The following is a 24,699-nucleotide window of genomic DNA, read 5'->3' as shown; positions in this document are numbered from 1 at the left end:
GATAGTAGCAACAGCTTTTCCAGGTTCTGCAGTCATCTGAACAAAATTATAGACATTCAGCACATTCCATTAAAAAAAAAAACAAAAAACAAAAAAAAAAACAAACAAAGAAAAGAATAATATCCAGAAAACAGCAAAGTTCTGTTGCTGTTGTGCTACCTGGCACCATTTTTTCTATTAGCCTCTTAATCATCATCTGGAAAGAGAACATTCTAGAGTAATATCATTAAATGTAGCTCTGATAAAGCATGGTCACTACTACGTATCATAAAGCAGGTACAAGATATTTTACATTTACAGAGGATAATGACTTTTCTTAATTGCAAATGTGAAGCTTCTTGATAGGGTACAGCAAACTCATTTAGCTCACCTTGGTGTTTATACATGATCTGTTTACTTATATTTTTAAAAAATCACCCAAGTTATTTGTTAGATTTTTAATAGCTTCCTACCATTGAAATTTTAAAGCAACTTGTATCAGGACTCACTAGAGAAAGATTTAATATTATATATGTGTGAAATGAATTGATATGATATGATATGATACGTAAAGGATTTACAAAAGAGGTCTACTATGGCTTTCTTCAGAGTAAGGAAGAATGTAAAATGACTGAGTGCTGGGGTGGGGGCAGAGGATCCAGTCAAAAGTTAAAGGCGTGGAGCTCACTGCTTAGTGCCATGTGAGTCCTAATCAGGAAGCTAAGGGTTCTGCACTGGAATCCTGAAGAGTATGGAGTGGAAGGAAAACATACGCACTGGAAAGCTGGAGTCTGTGCTAGAAGCCTGGAGAGCAATATCCAAAAGCAATGGCGAATACCAGAGATCCTCCAAATAAGCCAAAAACAAAACTTCCTCCTTTCCCTTTTTATTCCAGCCAGGCTACAAGCCTCTGGATTGGTGCCACCCACATCCAGGCTGGGTCTTTCCTTTTCAGTAAGTCAATCACCCAGACACCCCCAAAACTGTGCTAGACCAAGCTGATGGGTGTTTCTTATTCAAGTTGACAACACAATTAACTGTCCCATGACTAAAAAATTGTTGTACAAAAGCACAGCACCATTATTCATTATAGTGAAAAAACTGGACTTTTTACAAAGTGTCCAACAGTATGAAAATAAGAAAATTATAATATATTTTGATTAAATATTACATATCCCTTAAAATCAATAAGTTAAAAAACTACATAATGACATAGGTCAATATGTACAAAAATTAAATAGAAATAATAGAGTATGAAATTGTAGACATGCTATGGTTATAACTAAGTAAATATACAAAAATTTATAGTTAAAATGGAACAGAAAAGTAAGAATAGCTGTATTGCTATGGTGATTTATGAATTTGCTCTTTAAAAATTTTATCATTGTTTTAATCACTTTTGAAATGGATTATGAGTTTTCTGGAAATGATTCACCACCTTTTTAGGATCTTCATTATATGTATGAAATATCCTTTATATTTTAGTGTTGGAGATTGAATTTAGAGCTTCATGCATGCCAAGCATATACTGTCTGTGAGGTACACCTCCAGCTGCTGATATTTCTAATGTATAAGGAAAAGAAAAAGAGTAAAACATACTAGAAACTTAATAAAAGGGATATTGTGTTTTGGTTGCCTAAAAAAACAGTGCCATTTTTATTTCTAGAGGTAGGCTGGGAAAAATTAGGATAAGTTTGTAGAGATCTCTTTGTAATTTTGTTGTTTCTTTTTAAACTTTAGGGACAAAATTATGCTGATGCCCTACAGTGGTACTTTTATTCTCTGAAGTTTTATGAATCTCATCAAGCAGATTTGGACTTGGCCAAGCTGCAGAGGAACATGGCTTCCTGTTACCTGAATTTGAAGCAACTTGATGAGGTCCTTTCATTCATTTATCTGTTTTAAGAAATAGCAAATGTTCTTACCGTTAGTGGCAGGAGACATGCAGCATTGTGACTTTTTGTCTGTTTAAGACGTATGAGAGTTCCTTCATACAGAACAAGGTCAAATTGACATTTTCTTTATTTGCATACTGTAAACATTAAGTGGATCTCTTTAAAGACATAGAGAATTTGGAAGACTCCTAATCCTACTACTTACTGTTTATTTTTTGCCTCCTGTTCTCCAAGGTAGCATGTTATTGGAGCTCCTAAAAATGTTTTCTGCTACTAATTATCTTTGATATTGTTTTTTGAAGCAGACTAAATTTTACAGTCTACATTTTTGTTAAGCATTCACTGAGAGCAACCATTATATGCACTGTTGGATGAAGCAGCCATTTTTCACTATTGAATTATTATTGCTTGCTTTTTTAAGCATTCTAGAAAATGTTCAGCAATTGATTCCTTCTTAGGACAAAACTCTTGAGGGTAAAAGATATAAAAGCTCTTCAAAAGATACAGCCATTCTACTGTAGTAATTGGGACATTTCTTCCTTTGGGTAAATTGTGCATATAATTAGAGTATTGTCTCCTGGTAGTGCATGATAGTAAAAGGACAAGTGTGGACTCAGTGAAATATGAAAGTTTTTGTTAACTTTCAAGTTTTAATTACAGGATTTGGGGAACAAATGATTAATGGTAGTGATTTCAGAAATTTTCTTTAGAGGTTTGTTTATGTTGAAGGATTGTTTGCTCTCCTAAATACTTCATATTTTCCATCAAAATAATTTCTATTTAGTTCATACATTGTAAGTTTATAGCTCTACAGAAGTTGAAACGTTGCTTAATTTGTCATATCTCATCACAACCTATTATTTAACTATGTCAGAAATATAGTTGTCTACTGTATAAGACCAGAAAAGAAGACGATACACAGATTTTGTTACCTAATTCATTGTATTTCTGCACATGGTGGTATTAATTATTTCAGAAAGATAGTTGCCTACTGTTTATTTTAAATTTTTTATTAGTACACATTTGTAGTACATAATGATTACATTTCTTACAGAGAAATACATAACACTATTAATTCTTTTTACTTCCCCTTCATCTTCTCTCCTTCCCTCCGCGATCTATTGATCCCCTTCCCATTTGCAAAAGCACTGTCTGCCTACTGTTAAAAGACATGTGAACAAGGGACTGGGATTTGGCTCAGTGGTTCCACCGCCTGCCTTGCAAGCAGCAAAAACAAAAAGAGTACCAAAAACAAAAACAAAGACATGTAAAGAAAGGAGTCACACAGCTTTTATAGCTTCCATGTTTTATGAAATAGTGGGACAGGTAGCTTGGGAAGGACCTTGACCTGGAGATAGACATGCCACTCTGTAGAGGATATCTAACAGCTAGTCAAGATAGAAAAAAGACCTCAGTACCAGACAATGAGCTAGGCTTTGACATTACATAAATAAATAAAACATGGGCTTCTTTTGACTTATCTAAACTGGGTATCCTAATGAGCAGATAAGCAGCACATGATAGTGAGAGAAATCTAAGTATTGTAAATATTTCATAAATCAGGCATTCAGATAGGTATATTCCCATGAGCAAGTCAGTAGGGAACAGATTTCAACTGAAATTTGTAAACACAGTTAATGATCAAGTCTCTGAGGCATGTGGTTTTGTGTATAAAGGTTAAAAATAGCAAGATAGTAATCCACTTTTTTTTTCCACATTGAGTTTATTGGTACATTTTAGGTATACAGTACAGTTGCATTCATAATTCGGATCTTGTAACTTTACCTGACAAGTCTTGGTTCTCATTTTTTCCCCTTGTCCCTGCCCTCCCTTCATCTCTCCTCCCCTCCCCCCTTACAAATACTTTATTTCCATTTTTTCATTTTCCTTATTTTTCCCCGTATTAGCTTTGCCCTTCTCTTCCCATTTTCCCCACACCTTTACCCCTATCTTTGTATTTCACATTGTCTATTTTTTAATTCTTTTTTTCATTATTTAGAGAATACTTTATTAGTTTCTGTAATCAAACCCACGTAGTGTCCATTTTATCATTAGGATCTTATGTATTATTATAGTTTATTCATTTTATCTTTAGGATCTTATGTATTATTATAGTTTATTCATACCAGAGAAGCTATTCAGTATTTACACGTGTGACTTATTTATTTCACTTAGGGGTATATCCTCAATATGTATCCATTTTCCTAAGAATGAATCTAATTTCTCATTCTTTATGGCTGAGTAATATTCCACATCATAGAAAAACCACATCTTCTTTATCCACTTTCCAACTGATGGGCAGTTGGGCTGTTTCCAAGTTTTAGCTCTTACAAACTGTGCTGCTATAAACAAAGGTGCTCATATATCTCTGTGATATGAGTCTTTTAATTCTTTTGGAAAGATACCCAGCAGAGGGATGGCTAAGTCAAATGGAACCTCTAGTCCCAACTCTTTGAGGTATCTCCATATTGATTTCCATAGTGGTTGCACCAGTCTGCACTCCTACCAACAATGGAGAAGGGTTCCTTTCTCCCCACAACCCTGCCAACATTTGTTATTGTGTGATTTCTTGATAGCAGCCACTCTTTGTGACATGAGGTGGAATCTCAGTGTTGTTTTCATCTGCATCTCTTGGATGACCAGTGATGTGGAACATTTTTTCATATATTTACTTGGTGCTTTTACTTCTTTGTCTGAGAAGTGTCTGTTCATTTCAGATGTCCATTTTTGAATCGGGTCTTTATATTTGGGGGGGGCTGATTGTTTTGAGTTCTTTATTTATTCTAGATAAGATTCCTTTGTCTGAGGAGCAGCTGGTAAAAATTTTTTCCCACATTGTAGGTTGTCTTTTAGTTCTGTTGATGGTTTCTTTTGCAGTGCAGAAGTTTTTTAATTAGATGAGATTCCTGGGCTACACAGTGAGTTCCAGGTCAGTCTCAACTACATAGTGAGACCCTGTCTCAAAACACCAAAAAAAAGATGAGATCCCAGTTGTTGATTCTTTCTGCTAATCCCCGTGCTACTGAGCATTTGTTCATAAAATCTTTTCCTCTGCCTGTTTCTTCAAGAGTTCTGCCTAAATAATCTTCCAGGAAGTTTAGTGTTTCTGTTTTAATATCTAGACCTTTAATCCTGTTGGATTTTAATTTAGTGCATTGTGATAGATAAGGGCCCAGTTTTAATCTTTGGCAAGTTGATATCCAGTTTTTCCAATACCATTTATTAAAGAGGCTATTTTTCCTCCACTGAAGATGGTCAGCTCCTGTACAAAGATGACGTAGCTGAGTATATCTGGATTTGTTTTTGTGTCTTCCAGTCTGTTCTACTGATCCTCAGATCTGTTTCTTTGCCAGTACCACACTGTTTTTATCACAGTGGCTTTGTAGTATAGTTTCAAATTAGGAATTGTTATACCCACTACCATGTCTCTGTTGCCTTGGATGGCTTTTGCTATTCTAGGTCTCTTATGGTTACAAATGAATTTTTGGATTGTTTTTTCTAGTTCTGTGAAATACAGTGTTGGAATTTCAATTGGTATTGCATTGAATCTGTATAGCAGTTTTGGTAGTATGGCCATTTTCACTATGTTGACTCTTCCTACAGAGGAGCAGGGGATATCTTTCCATTTTCTTATTTCCGCTTTGACCTCTTTTTTCAGAGTGCTGTAGTTTTCAGTGTAGAGGTCTTTTACTTCTTTGTTAGATTAATTCCTAGATACTTTATTTTTTTAATGCTATTTGGAAAGGAATTGTTTCCCTAATTTCTCTCTCATGACACTGTTATTTTTGTATAAGAAGGCTATTGATTTTGGGGTGTTTATCTTGTATCCAGCTACTCTAAGTCTAGGAGTCTTTTGGTGGAGTTGTTTGGGTTTTCAATGTAGAATATCATACAGTCAGCAAATAATGACAGTCTAAATTCTTCCTTTCCTATTTTTATTGCTTTAATTTCTTTCTCTTGTCTAATTGCTGTGGCTAATGTTTCCAGAACTATATTGAAGAGGAGTGGTGATAGTGGGCATCCTTGTCTTGTTCCTGATTTTAACGTGAAAGTTTTCAGTTTTTGGCCATTTAATATGATATTGGCTGTTGGTTTTTCATAGATAGCCTTTATTAAGTTGAGATATAGACCATCTATTCCACTTTTTGCAGGGTTTTTATCATGAATGGCTGTTGAATTTTGTCGCATGCTTTTTCTGCATCTATTGAGAGGATCATATGGTTTTTGTCCTTGGCTTTGTTAATATAGTGTATTACATTTATTGACTTACGTATGTAGCACCATCCTTGCATCCCTGGAATAAATAGGGCTTGGTCAGGATGTATGATCTTGTTGATGATCCTCTGTATTCTGTTTACTAGTATCTTATTAAGGATTTTTGCATCTATATTCATTAAGGAGATTGACCTGTAGTTCTCTTTTTTAGTTTTGTCTTTCCATGGTTTGGCAATCAAAGTGATACTTACTTCCAGGAATGAATTTGGAAGTATTGCTTCCCTTTCAATTTCATTGAAAAGTTTCAAGAGTAAAGGCAGTAGTTCTTCTCTAAATGTCTTGTAAAATTGAGCAGTGAATCCATCAGGACCTGGGGTTTTTTTTGTTGGTAAATTTTTAATTACATTTTCAATTTCACTGATTGTGGTTGGGGTGTGTAAAATGTTTTTCTCTTCTTTGTTCAACTTTGGTAATTCATAAGTATCTAAACATCTGTCCATTTCTTCTGTGTTTTCCATTTTATTAGAGTACAGGTTCTCAAAGTAGGTATTAATGATGTTCTGGATTTCTGTTGGATCTGTTGTCAATTTGCCTTTTTCATTCCTGACTGCATGGATCTGAGCCTTTTCTTTCCTTTTTTTCATAAGGTTAGCTAAGGGTTTATCAATTTTATTTATTCTTTCAAAAAACCAACTCTTCGATTCATTTATTTTTTTGTATAGTTTTCTTAGTTTCTATTGCATTGATTTCTGCTCTAATTTTTATAATTTCCTCTCTTCTTCAACCTTTGGGTTTTTCTTGTTCTTGTTTTTCTAGTAGTCTAAGATTCATGATTAAGTTGTTTATTTGATCTCCCTCTGTTATCCTAGTGTGTGCATTCAGTTGAATGAATTTTTCACGTAGAACTGCTTTCATTGAGTCCCATAGATGCCTGTATTTTGTACTGGCATTTTCATTTATTTCCAAAAACTGTCTAATTTCTTCTGTGATCCATTGATTGTTCAGGAGAGTGTTGTTCAATTTCCATGTGCTTGTGAAGTTCCTATGGTTTCTTAATGCTATTGATCTCCACCTTGATTGAACTATGATCTGATAATATACAGGGGATAACTTTGATTCTTTTGCAATTATTCAGACCTGTTCTGTGAGCTAGTATGTGGTCTGTCTTGGAGAATGACTCATGTGCAGCCGAAAAGAATGTATATTCTGATTTTGTTGGGTGGAGCACTTTATAGAGGTCTATTAAGTCCATGTGTTCAAAAGCTTGGTTGAGTTCTAGTATTTCGTTGTTGATTTTCTGCCTAGATTATCTATTATCTATTTGTGATAGTAGGGTATTTAGTTCTCCCACTACAATTGTATTAGTGCTTATTTGGTTTTTTATGTTACTTAATATTCATTTTATGTAGTTAGGGGCATTAATATTTGGTGCATATATGTTTATGATTGTTATCTCTTCCTCTTGTTCTCTTTACAAGGATGTAGTGGCCTTCTTAGTCTCTCTTAATCAGTTTTGGTTTGAAATTTACTTTGTATGTGAATAAGATTGCTACTGCTGCTTTTTTCTGTGTTCGTGTCATGTGGAGAATTGTTTTCCATCCTTTCACTTTCAGTCTATGGGCTTCTTTTTGCACTAGGTGTGTTTCTTGTATACAACATATTGTTGGCTTTTGCTTCTGAATCCATTCTGCCAGTCTGTTTCTCTTGATTGATGAATTGGGGCCATTGACATTGATGGTTATAACTGATATGTACTGACTTATTATTGTCATGTTATTGTCCTTTTGTTGACTGTTTACTCCCCCCCCCATCCTTTTAGTTTCTTGCTTTGCCTATTTGATTTGGTCTGTTGGGCCTCATGGTGTTGTGACCCTCATTGTCTTTTTCTAGGATTTTGTTTAGAATTCCTTGTAGTACTGGCTTGGTGTTCATGAAGTTTATCAGATGTTCTTTTTCATGGAAGTATCTTATTTCCACATCCATTTTGAAAGAGAGTTTTGCAGAATGCATCAGTCTTGATTGTAGGTTGTTTTCTTTTAGGACTTGAAATACTTCACTCCAGGTTCTCCTTGACCTGAGGGTTTGTGTTGAAAAGTCTGCTGCGATTCTGATGGGCTTTTCTTTGCATGTGATTTGTTTCTTTTCTCTTACTGCTTGTACTACTTTGTTCTTCTGTTGGGTTCTGGGATCTTGATTATTATATGTCTAGGTGTAGATTTTCTTTTATCGTGGCTATTTGGAGTCCTATATGCCTCACTTATCCGTATGTCTAATTCTTCCCTTCTGTTTGGGAAGTTTCTGTCATTAATTCTCTGAACAGCTTTTTTAAGTCATTTGTATTTTCTCTTCCTACTTCATGGATTCCTATTAGTCTTGTGTTATTCTTCTTTGCATCATCTAGGAGTTGTTGGATCGATTTCTCATGTTCCTTTACTGTTTTTAAGAGACCTCTCTTTTCATGGTCAGTGACTGCAATCCTATCTTCTATATGTGAGATTCTATGTTCACATTCTTTTATTTAGTTGTATACACTTTCAGTAGAGTTTTTAATCTCCTGGATATCTGTTTGAATCTGTTTTATGGATTCTATTTCTTTTCGCTGTGGGGCATTTGTTGTTTCCATTTCTTTATTATGCTGGGCCTTCATGGCTTCTATCATGGTCCTGAGCTCATCTATTTTTTTGTCAGTTTCTGTTCTAAAGTCTCAAAAAATGACTTCCATTTTGCTCACCATCTCTATGTTCATTTGGGAAATTATGTCTGTTTTGAATTTTTCTAGAGCCTGATTGATTTGTTACTTCCTGTTCTATGAGTTCAGGGTGTCCTGGTGGTTGAGTATCAGACTTTTCTTCCTGCTTTGCCCTACTGTTTGCCATTGGTGAACTGGAAGTCTGTCTTTGTGCATTGCTTAAGTGTTTTCTTATTTTTATTTTTGTTGTTGGGTTGTCCTTGGTTTAATTTCTGGGTTATTACTTAAATCTTCCTGATATAGTTGTGCTTTAGCTTTTGAGTTCTAATGACTCATAGACATTCTCATTTTCATAATATTGGAGAAAACTCATTAAATCAATCACAATCCTTTATCCTAATTGATACAATCAGCAACTCAATAGGATCATGCACAACTTGCTAATTGAACAGTTTTGGTAGACCTTAATCTATCACCTTTAAACCACGTGAATTAAATTAAAATCTAGAAGCAGCCCAAAATATGTTTGCAGTGAATACACTTTTCAATATAGCATCTTTACCATTTAGGATGGGGGCTTAGACAGAGTTAGGACAAAAGGAGTAGATAAGTGAAAGAATTAGAGAAGGTTTCAAGTGAAGCCAAGGGACATAGAATGACCATACAATCTTTAGGAAACTGTTAAATTCAAAAGGGATAGACAGAGTGCAAGAATAAGGACAAGAATATATCCCCTTAACAGTAATAGGGGCTCACTTTCCCTTGAAACTACTGACCCATGAGTGAGATAAAATGAGAGAAGAAAAGAACATAAAGAAAAAAGAAAACATGATAAAAGAAGAAGTCTGAGTTAGGGCAGGAGCAGTAACAGAAAGGGAGATGAGGGATAATATGGTGGAGCAAGAGACTAAGTTGGAGAAAGAGGACAGAAAAAAAGAATTGCAGAGTGGAATGAGGAAAAGAAAGAAAAAAATGAATTTGAATAGCCTCTTTCAGACTATATCTCTGCTGTCATAATATACAACGTGCACAGCCATGTGCAGAACCAAGTCCCCTGATCTCAGCTAGCCAGTGGCAGATCTCTGTGACTTAGACTGATCTTAGGCCACAAGGCCCATATTGAGTTCCCCGACCTGTAGGGTTGAACTCCAAGCAGATCTAGTACAGGTTTTCCCCACCCTGTCTTTAAAGATGTTCAAAGTTGGGAGCTCAGAAAAATACCCTTATTGACCACCTATGCCTCTGCAGAGTGGGTCCAAGGACTGGCACAATCAGGAGGTCTGAGAAAGGGGGATGGGGGATGGGATGTTTTTGTGGTGCCCGCGTAACTACCTTCCTTGCTGGAGCTGGTGGCGGCTCAGGCAGGGGAGGGCGCAGCTACCCAGTCCCTGCAAATGGGTCCAAGCAAGCTGGAGGTAGAGCAGATCTTGGAGCAGCCTTCCCAATGCTCGCCTTCCTCACTGGTGCTGGTGGTGCATAGCAATGCACTTTTTTTTGTTTTTTTAGTAATCCACTCTTAAAGAGACTGAGATATGAGGCATTTTTAAGAGCAGAGTACCTGCATAGGGAGCCATCCTATGATTAAATTTCCAGAAGAATTAACTGATATAGTCTTCTCAGACTTGAAGCAGTACTTCTGTGTGTAAATGTGCTAGGGGTTGTGCTAAGGGTTACGCACATACTAAATAAGAGCTCTGCCACTGAGCCACATACCAAACCCAAAATAGTATTTTTAGTTTGAGATAGGGTCACATTAAATTACCATGCTGCCCAAGCTGGGCTTGAACTTGTGATCTTACTGCCTCAGTTTCCCAGATTGCTGGGGTTAGAGATATCCATCACAATACTCTTACATCTCATCAAAGGAATGTAAAATTTTATCCTGGAACCTATAATTAGGAGTTGTTAGTAGTGAGGCGGAGAATAGGAGATCAGGAAACTAGATATATCTTGATAGCATACACTGTAGGTGCAACTGTGTTATTTAAGGCAGATTGCTGGTAAAGCCAAAGGTTAGTTTGAATATATATATGAGAGCAATTAATCCTCTGATTGCCTGGAAAGGGAGGACAGTGAGGGGTAAAGAAAAAAGACAACAGAGCCTTGCATAATTTCAAAGTATATGGAGGGCTGGGAGGTCAGTGCTTCCGAGTGGGCAAAGAAAAACTCTCCAAGCTAGCCGTCATTTATTGGGTACACACAGTAATTGGAGGCAGTATGAAGTGACTAAGGGGTTAGAGGTAATCCTATGTAGATGAGGATCTTATGCTGATGAAGATCTTTGGTCAAGAGATTCTTATGTTGAGGAGGACTGTAAGGAGAGCATTCTTACAATGGTTGATGGGATGAGTTAAATTGATAAGGAATTTATCCCTCCCCAGGTGAAACTTTTCTCTTACTACTCTGTTCTCATGGAACCAGGATATGTTCAGCTGATGTAATCCTGCCCTGGAGTGCCACAGCATCATGAGACCACTGAGAGTTTGGCTGTGACAAGAGGCAAAAATGGAGTCATGTCTCAACATGCCATAGCCAGCCTGTAGGCAGGAAAACTAGGCCTAATTATTGTCACAATTGTGAAATCATTTCCCCCAAAATTATGTAGAATTGTTTCAAATATATATACAAGGCAACCTTGTTGGATGCTGTTTCATCATTCTCTGTTCATCATTTCTCTGTTTCATCATTCCTGTCCTGACTTTACTAGACATTTGTTGAATATTTTAGACATGTAAGCAATACTGTTATGCAGTAGGACACACAAATGCATGTACGTACACTAGTACTGCTTCAAGGCTGGAATGACTATACCTCATTAACCCTTCTGTGTGTTTAATTATAGTATGGCTTCCTACGCAGGTACTTTGCTTTTAAAATTAAACACACACACACACACACAGCATCACATTTTGCTATTCTCTCTCTAATGTGTTAATTTTCATTGTATGATTTTTTCAGTTCTTTAAGCTGCTTGAGCATTACTGGGAAATTTTATGAAATCATATTTATTGGATCTACTAAAAATTTCTGTTTTTCATGATACTTTTTTTTTCAAAATACTGACTCTTGTTGACTTACTATAATTTCCCCTGTAGTTGTTATTCCAAAACCTTTTTCTGTTAAGACCTCATGTCTTCTCCTTTGTTTTATCAAAAGATCGTTATGTGTGTTTTGCTGAGCTTGTAGTCACTGACATGAACTTCATCAGTTTCTCTCCTTTTTACCTGTGCTTTCTTCTACCCCAGAAAGAAGGACCTTTCTTTGGTAACCTTACTCTACAGAGCTCAATCCTAGCTCTTAATCTTTCTCTGTTGTTTGTTTCCCTGTCACTGCAATTATTTTGAATTTCAAGGTCTTTTTTTTTTTACAATACTGAAGTTTGAACAAAGGGCTTCACAAATGCTAGGCAAATGTTCTATCACTGAGCTACATCCTCAGCCCAGAGCTTTTATTTATTAGGACCTTGACATCCTCCTCAAATTTCACCTCTATATGTCAGTCCTTTCATTGCCAAACTTTCTAATCCAAAAGTAATTGATATTTTTCCTCTACTCATTCACTCAAAATACTTTTTGACTGCCTACTTCTAAATAAAAAATATTTATTGACAGGTTAACTACTGTTTTGGCATTAGCATTATAATAATAAACAAAAACTCCTGCCCCCATGGCAAATTATACTACTAACGATAGACAATAAAAATAAATAAGTATTATGGTATGTTATAAAGTTTGCAGATTTTTCGTAAAAACCACATAGTAAATATTTTTGGCTTTAACGGGTACATGGTTTCTATTAGCAACTACTCATCCTGATATTGTATTGCAAAGGCAGCCATAGATAATATGTAAACAAGTGGACATGACATAGTCCAATCAACTATATTTAGAAATACTAAAATTTAAATTTCATATGATTTGTATATGTCATAAAGTAATTTTTTTATTTACGTCAGCCATCTAAACCATTATTAGTTTGTGTAGTGTACAAATAGAGGGTGAGTACAGATTTTGTACTAAGGATGTAGTTTGTTGACACCCAGTTAGTAAATAGTTTTAAGTGCTAGGGAGGTAGGGAAGGGTTATAGTAAATGTTTTGGGGGACTTATAATATTCTATACATAGAATGTCAAATTATATAAGATATTCCATGTGGAATTAGAATAGGAATACAAATCTGAGGGCTTTTGTGAATATTGATTGAATGTCTTTATGAATTGAAGCTGAAAAGAATAACTAATATATTAGAAGACAGAGTCAAATGTGAAGGAATCTTACCAGCTGAAATAATGAGCCTATTCTAACAAGATAAAGACAAACAAGAAGCAGCAAAACATCCTGTGTATGCATCCCCCAAACCAACTGTACAAGAACAGAATAGATGAAATGTGGTTTTAATGGCTGCATTTGTGAAACAGTTGGGTCTTTTGTTGACTGTGAAATCAACAAAAGCCAATAATACTAAGAAAATTCACTCAGATTAAAAATATAGCCAGAACTTCATATCCATGTTTCCTCCCCTGTGGATGCAACCAATTGGGATGAAAAATACAATACTTGGAAAAAAATGGCATCAATTCCGAACTTGTACACTTTTTTCTTATCATTATTCTCTATACAATATAGTATAATAAGTATTTATATATCACTTACATTTTATTCATTATTAAATAATCTGGAGATGATGTGCACTATGTAAGATATATGTAGGTTGCCTTAGCTTCTTTTCTTATTGCTGAGACAAAATACTTAACACCTAAAGTTAAAGGAGGAAAGGTTTGTTTAGCTCAGTTTTTTTTTCTCATTGAGTTTATTGGTACATTTTAGGTATACAGTACATTTACATTCATTACTTGGATCTTGTACCTTTACATGACAGGTCTTGGTTCTCATTTTTCCCCCTTGTCCCTGCCCTCCCTTCACCCCCTAACCTATGATACTTTTGAAGAGGGAGAAAAATGGCAGAAGCAGAGAGTGCCAGCAACTCGGTTTCTCGAGGACAAAGTGCCAAGAGACTGGAAAATCACAGCCAAGAGTGGAACCGAAGTGGGTGGAGGGCACACAGGACCCATGAGGGAACTGACAGAGAAGAAGAAAATAGGGTTCATTGCTACAGAAGAAATAGCTCAGCCCAGTCCAGACTGTATGGTGTAGCTGAGCAGCTGTGTAGCTGTACCAGTGGGAAGGAAGCAAAACAACTTTGCGGCTCACTGCAAAATGGAGACCCAAGATGGACCAGGAGAATCTTAAGCAGTTAGAGGCAGCAGTAAGAACACGAAACACTGTTTCCCTAGTTTCATATCAGAGTCAACAGTTGGTGAGTGAGGTGGGACAGCTCCCTAGCACACATGGATCAGCAGTGGGTGGGTAGGGTTGCCATTTTATCCCAAATGGCTCAGAGACTGAAACTCCAAAAGTAGAACAGCGCCAGGTTTGCTTCACTGCCAACATCTTAGAGTGGAAGAAGGGAGGGGTTGTCCAGTCATAGTAGATTGCTGGTAGTTGGACAGCAGACTAGGAGGAATTCTGTTGAGAGGTAGAGGCTGGGACCACCCAGACCCTTCTGTGGTGGCCACCAAAAACCAGTCATCCCTAGCTACAAAGGACTGAAAGCAACCCCATGCTCTGCAACCAGTAGCACTAACAAGTAACCTTAGCCAGTGGTTGGACAAGGGCACCCTCTCCCCACTGTACAACTAGCATGTGCCTGCAGTCAGCAGTGCAGAACAGAAGAGACTGTGCAAAGTCCAGGAGGGGCCAAATGTACACTGGACTTGGAGTAACCTTGGGCCACAGCAAGTGGGAGAGTAGCATAGAGCAAATCATAGTAAGGAGACATAGGTGGACCACCATAGGGACACCCAAAAAGCTACTGGCTGAAGACTGATCTTAGTCCCATAACCAGCACTAATCCTACTGAAGACTTGGCAGGGTTACCAGTACATATTTGGACTCTGACTAGGACATTACCATAGGACTTCTGGACACCAGAGGAATTTTATTATCTTTCTTTTTCTGTCTGGTTTGGCTTTTTAATCTATCTTTTTAAATTTTTAAGAGAAAGTCTGGGAGACTGGGAAAATGTCAGAGCAGTGAGTGCCAGCAGAACAGCTTCTCCAGGACAAGGTGCCCAGATCCTGGAAATCAACAGCCTGAAATCCAAAGAAATGATGTAGATGGCACAGGATGTAGAGAAGAAAATAGGATCCATTGCTACAAAAGAAATGGATCACTGATACAGATCAAAGAACACATGACCTCATGGATCAGCAGTGTACCTGCCCTGGTGGGGATCAGTGAAAACAACTCTGCTGCTCACTGAGAAAGAGACCAGACCTGGATCAGGAAAGTGTTGCACATCTGGAGTCTATAGCAGAAGCATGAGACAATATTCCCTGAATGCCCATGCCAGATGAAAAAAGTTGATAAATGAGGCTCACACAATTGGCACCTGGCACACAGAAGCACCATTTTGGGCAGAGAGGCATGCATTTGAACTCTGATAGCAAAACAGTGCTGCATTGCTACCCTGAGAGAAAGAAGGGCAGAACCATCCAGCCATCGTAGACTGCCAGCATTGGCCAGCTGATTGAGGGAATTGATGTTGAGAAGTATGAACTAGATCCAGCCAAACTGATTGGCAACCAATGTGTGGGGCCACCATTTTGGGCAGAGAGGCATGTACTTGAACTCTGATAGTAGAACAGTGCCACTATTTTTTTTCCCCCTGGGCTGCTTTGCTGCCCTGAGAGAAAGAAGGGAAGAGCTATCTAGCCACAGTGGACTGCTGGCACTTGGTCAGCAGATTGAGGGAATTTATGTTGAGAAGTAGAGACCAGGTCCAGCCAAACTCTGCTCCCAGAATCACCTGGGGCTACTAAAACTGATCCTGGCAACAAAGGGCTGGAGACATCTCCTCAAACTCTGTGACACAGGTAGGAGGCCTTGGGCAGTGGCAAGAAGGGGACACTCCCCCACCCAGACTGTGACTGTGGACACAAGCAAATGACCCTAGCCTATAGCAAGAATGTGAAAATAATCAAAGGTGTGGAACAGAGGAGCCCATTCAAGACTTGGAGGGGCCAACATTGCATACTATTGAGAATGGCCTCAGGCTGGCCCCAGAAGAGGGTGGCACAGCAGCTGAGAGCTTTGCTGACAGGATCACAGAGGGGAATCTTGGGCAAGAGACATTGGGAAGGCTACTGACTGGGAAAGGGCCCCAGCTTTCAACCCTAGAAGTCAGAAACAGCCCTGTGTCCAGCATTGAACTTACTAGAAACCCAGTGAGGCTACACAGTGCATTTATGGGCTGTATCTCAGATAATAACACAGAATTGCAGACACTAGAGGAATTTTAGTATTTCTTTTTCCTTGTTTGCCTGACTCATTTCTCTTCTTCATTCTGGTTGGATTTTTTTTTTCCGCTTATTTGTTGTTTAGGTTTTATACATTTATATTTGTTCTGTTTTATTGTCTTCTTTCTTTCCTTAACTTTTTCTCTTGATTTTATAAAGTGTGTCTTGTCTTTCTGGTTGGCTTCAATATTCCCTTGCTTCCTCCTTCATGCTTTCTTTCTTGTCCTATCCTTCAATATCCCAAAGCTTAGGTGTTCATCCTTTGCCCTTCAGCCTTGCTTCTACTATATTTCTCTTCACCCACCTGTTTCATCCTCTACCCCTTTTTAAATTTCCCTGCCACATGTTAAAATCACTCTGCTAAAGGGAAACTCACTGCATACAAGCTCCTGATTTAAGTTGGATCTAGTTATACAGTGGTAGAGCTCATTTATATGGTTAAAGGTGCCAAACTAATAGGGCTCACAGTGTGTCAGTTGCTAGGCTGTGTTAGCTCCTATTGATACTGCTGATTTTACTACTTTAGCCAGGATATAATACCTGTTGTAATTAGTATTTCTCCAGTCTATGACAAAACTGTGATTGTCTGAGGTCACAACCACCATCATAATCCAGTACCAAAGAAATGCCTAAATACATAGCAACTTCTCATCCTCAGTACATTGGGAAGGTGGGATCTTGGGATAAACACAAAGACCAAGAACCTCCTACATCTAGAAGATATCTCTGAGAAACAGGCATTTCCTATAGAAGCTTTGATAATAGTGATAAAGCTATCTACCATAAGAAAGCTACAAGGAAAAACTAAGAAAATAAAATTAAATTAAAAAATAGAACATGACAAGACATAGTATCAAAATGCAGTACCAAATGTCCAACCCACAAGGGACAGGTCCAGGGGACAACAAGATAGAGGAAATTGGAAGCAATCTACCCAAACTTTCTGAAATGAAAGCTAAAGAAGTAAATAAACATGTAGAAGAGGCTACAGAAAAATAATGCTCCAATTAAAAAATGACAATCAAAATGAAGTTGGCATAGAAAGAGATAAAAAATAGAGAAGCTTAGCAAAATGATGAACATGCAATACACGAAAGAAATGGAATGCATGAAACAGATTCAAACAGATATCCGGATGGTTAAAAACTCCATTGAAAGTATAGGCAATAGTTTAAACCAGGGTGAAGACAGAATTTCAGATCTACAAGACACGATTACAGTTATTGACCACAAAAAGAAAGATATATTTAGAAAAACAAAAAGCTATGAAAAAAAAAAATCAATCCAACAATTGCAAGACTATGCAAAGAAAAACAATATAAGACTGACTGGAGTCAATGAAAGAGCAAGAGAAAGTGCAATTACCATAAAAACCCTGTTCACAGATGTAATGGCAGAAAAATTCCCAAACATGAAAGAAGAATTAGACATACATAAGTGAGGCATACATAACTCCAAATACCCATAACCAAAATAAATTTACAGTAGGGCATATAATAATCAAAATCCCAGAAATTTAGTACAAGAACAGAATATTAAATGCTGATAGAGAAAAGAAACAAATCATCTATAAAGGAAAGCCCATCAGAATCACAACAGACTACTCAACACAAATCATCAAGGCAAGGAGAATGTGGAGTGAAGTATTCTAAGACCTAAGGAAAAGAACATCTATCCCAGATTGATGTACTAGGCAAGACTACCTGAAAATCAATGGAGAAATAAAATACTTTCATGACAAAGAAAAACTGAAGAAATTTATGACCAACAAACCAGATCTACAAAATGTTTTTAAGGGCATTTTAGGAAGAGAAAATGAAAATCACAATTCCAAGAACACTAAAAGAAATAAGCCACTAGGTAGGGTAAGCAATTAAGTGGAGAGGAAAGACAAGGAACTATCACCAGGAAAATAATATGACAGGGATAAACTGATACATATAAGTTATTACCATCACTGAATACTAAATCAGCACTACAAAAAATTTTAAACAACATCCTAGGAAAAGACAATGAGGATCACAACCCCAGGATGACCAGCAGAATGAATTTATCAGGCATGACAAAAAGTTGAATGCAAAAGGGGAGAATCCAACAAAAAGAAAAAGCCATAACAAGGATAAGTCAATACATATCAGTTATAACCTTCATTATTAATGGTCTCAATTCACCAATCAAAAGAAATAGACTGGCAGAATGGATAAAGAAACAAGATCCAACATATGCTGCATACAATAAATAAATTTAATTCAAAAAGAAATTCATAAAATGAAAGTCAAAGGATACAACACAATATTCCATGCAACAGAAACCCAGAAAAAAAACAGAAGTAGCCATTCCATTCATAGACAAAGTGAACTTCAAGGCAAGACTGATCAAGATACAAAGAATGTCACTACATACTTCTTTAAAAAATACAAGAAGAGATAACAATTATAAATTCAAATGCACCAAATATCAGTGCACACAACTATATAAAGCAAATATTAACAGACATGAGAAATATAATAAGCATGAACACAATTATAATGGGGGACCTTAACAATCCATTGCCACAAATAGACAAATATAGAAATTTTAGGGCAGTGATCTCTCACATCAGGAAAACGGAGCAAGTTCAAGTAAACAACCTAATGTTGAACCTCAAACTTCTAGAAAAAGAAGAACAAGTCAACCTCAAAGCTTGCACAAAAGAGGAAATTATAATGATTAGAGCAGAAATTAATGCAACTGAGACTAAAAACAATGCAAAGACTGAATGTATTGAAAAATTGGCTCTTTGAAATATTAAATAAAATTGATGAAAACTTAGATGACCTGTTCAAAAAAGGGAAAGAAAACACTCAAATTCATGACATTAGGAATGAAAAGGGTGAAATCATAAGAGATCCTGTGAAAATCCAGATGATCATGAAAACCTATTTCAACAACTGTATTCTAATAAGGTGGAAAATATAGAATAAATGGATGGATTTCTTGATACATATGAATTGCCAAAGCTGAACCTAGAAGATATAAAAATTCTAAACAACCCAATATCAATCAATGAAATTGAAAATGTAATTAAAAACTTAACAACAACAAATGCCCAGGTCCATATGGATTTGCTGCTGAATGGTATAAGAAATTTAGACAAAATTTACTGCCAAATGTCTTCAAACTCTTCAGTGAGGAGGGGAAGCAATACTTCCAAAATCATTCCTGGAAGCAAGTATTACCCTGATACCAAAACTGGAGAATGATCCAACCAAAAAAGAAAACTATAGGCCAGTCTCCCTAATTAACATAGATGCAAAAATCCTTAATGAGATACTGGCAAACAGCCAGGGTTTAGCCCAGTGGTTCTGCTGCCTGCTGCGCAAGCAAAAGGTCCCAAGTTCAATCCCTGGTACCAAAAAAAAGAAAGAAAGAAAGAAAGATACTGGCAAACAGAATGAAGAAAATCATCAAGATTATACACCATGACCAAATAGGATTCATCCCAGAGATGCAGGAATGATTCAGCATATGCAAATTAATAAATTCAGTGCACTATAACAACAGAGCCAAAGACAAAAATTACATGGCCATCTCAATAGACAAAAAGCATTTGACAAAGTCCAACAACCATTCATGATTAAAAATCCTACAGAACATAAGAATAGATAGTCTTTTTTTTTCAATCCGATAAAAGCCATCTGTGAAAACCAGCAGTCTCCAACCCAGCTTGATATACCTCACACACTATATTTCCAAATCAATGGAGAAATAAGACACCTCAATGATGAACAACTGAAGAAATTTGTGACAACCAAAATGAGCACTCCAAATTTTCTGAAAGATATTCAACAAAGAGAGAAAGAAAACTACAATTCTGTGGACACCAATAGAAAGAATCCACCAGGCAAGAAAAACAGTGAAACAGAAGGTAAAAACAGAATTGACAGGAAGATAATGTGATAAGGAGAAAATACATATCAGTTATAAACATCAATATAAATGGTCTCAATTCAGCAATCAAAATAAATAAACTGGCATAATGGATGAAAAACAAGATCCAACAATTTGCTGTATACAGTGAAGACATTTAACTCAAAAAGAAATTCATAGAATGAAAGTCAAAGGAAGGAAAACAATACTTCCTGGGACAGAAACTTGGAAAAAGCAAGGGTGGCTATTATATTTGCAGATAAAGTGAATTTCAATCCATGACTGATCAAAAGAGACAAAGAAGATCGCTAATACTTGTTAAGCGAAAACTCTAAGAAGAAGAGATAACAGTCTCACACACGCACACACACACACACACACACACACATGCATTAAATACTGGTATATGCAAACATGTAAAACAAATATTGCCAGAAATGAAAAATCTAATAAACATGAACACAAATGTAATGGCAGGCCTCAATATGCCACTGTTACAAACAGATTAACTACACACAGACACACAAAAAAATCAGAACTGAAGCAAAACTGTGAACAAATGCACTTAGTAGATGTGCCACACTAGAATGTGCCACCCTACATCAGAATAAATAGTCTTCCCAGGTGCACTTGGGAAGTTCTCCAAAAAAGGCCACATACTATATCATGGAACATACTTAAGTAAATGCAAGGGGATTGAAACTACCTCTTGCTTATTATCAGATGATAGTGCAATAAAATTGGAAATCAATGGCAAAAGAAACCACAAAACCTCCATAAACACAGAGAAATTAAATAAGACCTTCCTGAACAGCCAGTAGGTAAAAAAATAAAATTAAAGAAGAAATTAAACAGTTGCTACATTAAAGAAAATGACAATTTAACATACCAGAACTTACAGGACACAGTGAAAGCAGTCCTATGAAAGGAAATTCATAGCAGTGAATCTCCACATCAGAAAAACAGAACCAGCTCAAATAAATAATGTAATGTTCAACTTCAGTCTTCTAAAAGAAGAACAAGTTAAGTTCAAAGCTGATATGAGGGAGGAAGTATAAAGAAAATTGAGATTAAGAAGACAATTCAAAGAATAAATGAAGAGTTGGTTCTTTGAAAGATTAAATAAAATTGGCAAACTCTTAGCCAACCTTATAAAAAAAAGACTCAAATCCATGCAATTAGGAATGGAAAGGGTGAAATAATAATGAATCCTGCAGAAATACAGAATATCATCATTGACTACTTAGAGAACATATATTCTAATAAATGGAAAAATAAAAGAAACAGATTCCTAGATACATATGAATTACCAAAGTTGAATCAAGAAGATATAAAAATTCTAAATAATCCAATATCAGTCAATGAAATTTAAGATGTATTTAAAAACCTACTAATGAAAACAAGCTCAGGTCCTACTGGATTCAAAGCTAAATTCTACAAGAAATTTAGAGAAGATCTAATGCCACTACTTCTCAAACCCTTTAATGACATTGAAAGAGAAGAAATTCCCCCAAATTCATTCCTAGAACTAAGCATTACCCTGATACCAGAGAATCAGGTAAAAACAAACAAAAACACCTGAGAAAGATCCCTTCAAAACCAAAGAAGGATCCGTCCAAAAAAAGAGAGCTACAAGCTTATCTCCCTAATGAAGTAGATATAAAATCCTCAATGAGATACTTACAGATTGCAGCAAATCTTCAAGAAGACTATATAAGGCATGACCAAGTAGGATTCATCCCAGAAATACAAGGATGTTTCAACGTATGCAAATCAATAAATGACCATATTAGACAAGAGAAGGAAATAAAAGAAATAAGGATAGGAAGGGAAGATGTAAAGTTATCATTATTTGCAGATGACATTATATTATATATAGAAAGCTCAAAAATGTTACTGACAGAGCCGGGCTGGTGGTGCAGCCTGTAATCTCAGCACTTGGGAGGCTGAAGCAGGAGGATCGCTGTGAGTTCAAGACCAGCCTGGGCTACATAATGAGTTCCAGGTCAGAGTCAACTACACAGTGAGACCCTGTCTCAAAAATCCAAAAAAAAAAAAAATGTTACTGACAGATGTCTAGATTTAATAATCAAATTCAGTAAAGTAGCTGGATACAAAGTCGACACTCAAAAAACAATAGCACTGTTGCACACAAACAAACTCATTGAGAAAATTTTTGCAAACCACATTTTCACAAAACATCAAAAAATGAAATACTTAGGAATCAACCTACCTAAGGAAATAAAAGCACTCTACATTGAAAACTACAATACTCTGCAAAAGGAGATCCAAAAGGATATCACAAAATGGAAAGATATCCCTTGTTCTTGGGTAGGAATAATCCAGGTCAGTGTCAACTACACAGTGAGACCCTGTCTCAAAAATCCAAAAAAAAAAAAAATGTTACTGACAGATGTCTAGATTTAATAATCAAATTCAGTAAAGTAGCTGGATACAAAGTCGACACTCAAAAAACAATAGCACTGTTGCACACAAACAAACTCATTGAGAAAATTTTTGCAAACCACATTTTCACAAAACATCAAAAAATGAAATACTTAGGAATCAACCTACCTAAGGAAATAAAAGCACTCTACATTGAAAACTACAATACTCTGCAAAAGGAGATCCAAAAGGATATCACAAAATGGAAAGATATCCCTTGTTCTTGGGTAGGAATAACCAATATAGTAAAAAAGGCCATGTCCCCAAAATTTTATACAGATTTAATGCAATCCCAATCAAAATACCAATAACATTCCTAAAATTCACTTGGAACCAAAAGATACCTAGAACAGCAAAAGTAATTCTGGGCAACAATGGCAAGGCAAGGGACATCAGAATTTCTGACTTGAAATTATAGTACAGAGGTACAGTGACCAAAAAAAGCAGCTTGATACTGCCAGTATTGACAGATCTGAGGATCAGTGGAACAGATTACAAGATTCAGAAACAACCCCAAACACACTCACCCACCTTATCTTTGACGAAGAGGCCAAACACTTTCACTATAAGAATGATGGCCTTTTTCATACATGATGCTGAAAATACAGGCTTTCCATGTGCTGAAGATTGAAACTAGACCCATGTGTCTCACAATGCATTAAACTAAAAATAAAATGGATTAAAAATCTAACTATTAAAACAGAAACACTAAATCTGTTGGAAAAGAGAGTAGGTGGAACTCTTGAAGAAATGTGTAGGCAGAGACTTCCTGAAGAAATCCTGATCACATGCAAAATACTACAATCAACAACTGAGGTCTCATCTTGCTAAAAAGGTTTTGTACATCAAAAGAAATCAACAGAATGAAGAGACAACCCTCAGAGTTGAAAAAAAAGCTAGCCACTTGTCCCTCAAATAAAGTACTAATATCTAGAACATATAAAGAATTAAAAGCATCATACCCCTAAAGTTTAAAGACCAAATCCAAAAATGGGCATCTGAGATTAATACACACTTCTCAGATGAAGAAGTACAGAGCACATAAATCCATGAAAAAATGTTCAGCATCACTGATCATTTGAGAGATGCAAATTAAAACAACACTGAAATTCCATCTCATTCCAGAAAAATTGGCTGTTATCAAGAAATCAACCAATAACAAGTACTGGAAGGGCTGTGGAAAAAAAGAAACCTCTTTCTGCTATTGGTGGGAGTGTAGACTGGTGTAGAAATCAGTGTGGATATTCCTCAAAAAACTAGGTTTGAGGTCCCATTTGAACCAGATATTCCCCCTCTGGGTATCTTCTTGAAGGAATTGAAAGCATCATACCACAGTGGTATATACACACATGTTTATAGCAGCATAGTTTGTAATAGCTAAATCTTGGAAACAACTCAAATGCCCATCAATGGATGAGTGGATACAGATTTGATTCTTTTATACAATGGAATACTTCTCAGCCATAAAAAAGAATAAACTGGAGACATTTCTAGGTAAATAGATGCACCTTGAGACCATACTCTTAAGTGAATTAAATCAGATGTACATGTGTAAATACTGCATTGTATCTCTGGTGTGAGAAACTAAAAGTCTTGTGTGAATAAGGATCAAAATATATAATAGATATTTTGAAATAGGAAGACATTGTTTAAAAGGAAAGAGGAACTGGGGGGATTAAGAAAAAAGAGAAAAGAAGGATACAATGGAAACAAATCTATGTAAATGAGGAGAGGAAGAGAGTTTGAAGGGTGGGTAGGGGAATGGGAAAAAAGAGGAATGGAGTTATATCATGTACAGCTACAAATTCCCTATGATGAACGTGATCATTATATATATCTAAATTGTTTCAATAAAATACATTAAAATATGATACTTTCAATCTTTTAAATTTTAACCATTCTGCTTAGTAGGTTTTGAGATTCATTTAATGATTATCAAATTTATTATATTTTTCTTGTATGATTTATTATTATTATTATTATTTTTGATACTGGGGATTGAACTCTTTACCTTGCACTTTTGAGTCAGTTGGCAGAATCACTGAGCTAAATCCCCAGCTCTCTTGTATGGTTTATGTTTATTGTCTTATCTAAAAAATATTTTCCTACCAAAAGATAGCAAATAAATGAGAAGAGATAGAGATAGATAGAGACTTCCTTCTATGAATTTTATAACTGTATCTTTTATGTTTAGGTCTATGCTCCAATTT

At 36.2% G+C, this 24,699-nt stretch overlaps 1 protein-coding gene across 1 annotated transcript in view; it reads left to right on the top strand.

Annotated features, from left to right (window-relative positions):
* The window catches only part of Tex11 (testis expressed 11), a 478,576-nt gene that overhangs the window by 258,587 nt on the left and 195,290 nt on the right, over positions 1-24,699 (top strand). Inside the window, exon 16 of the mRNA XM_033760433.1 lies at positions 1,720-1,857. Coding sequence (XP_033616324.1) covers positions 1,720-1,857 — 138 coding nt within the window. The remainder of the gene's footprint in view (positions 1-1,719; positions 1,858-24,699) is intronic.

This window comes from Fukomys damarensis, unplaced genomic scaffold, assembly GCF_012274545.1.
Source record: "Fukomys damarensis isolate Sample0158 unplaced genomic scaffold, DMR_v1.0_HiC HiC_scaffold_39, whole genome shotgun sequence".
In the NCBI taxonomy this organism is placed as follows: Eukaryota; Metazoa; Chordata; class Mammalia; order Rodentia; family Bathyergidae; genus Fukomys; species Fukomys damarensis.
Note: the sequence above shows the minus strand (reverse complement) of the source record. Positions and strands in the feature narration are given on the sequence as shown.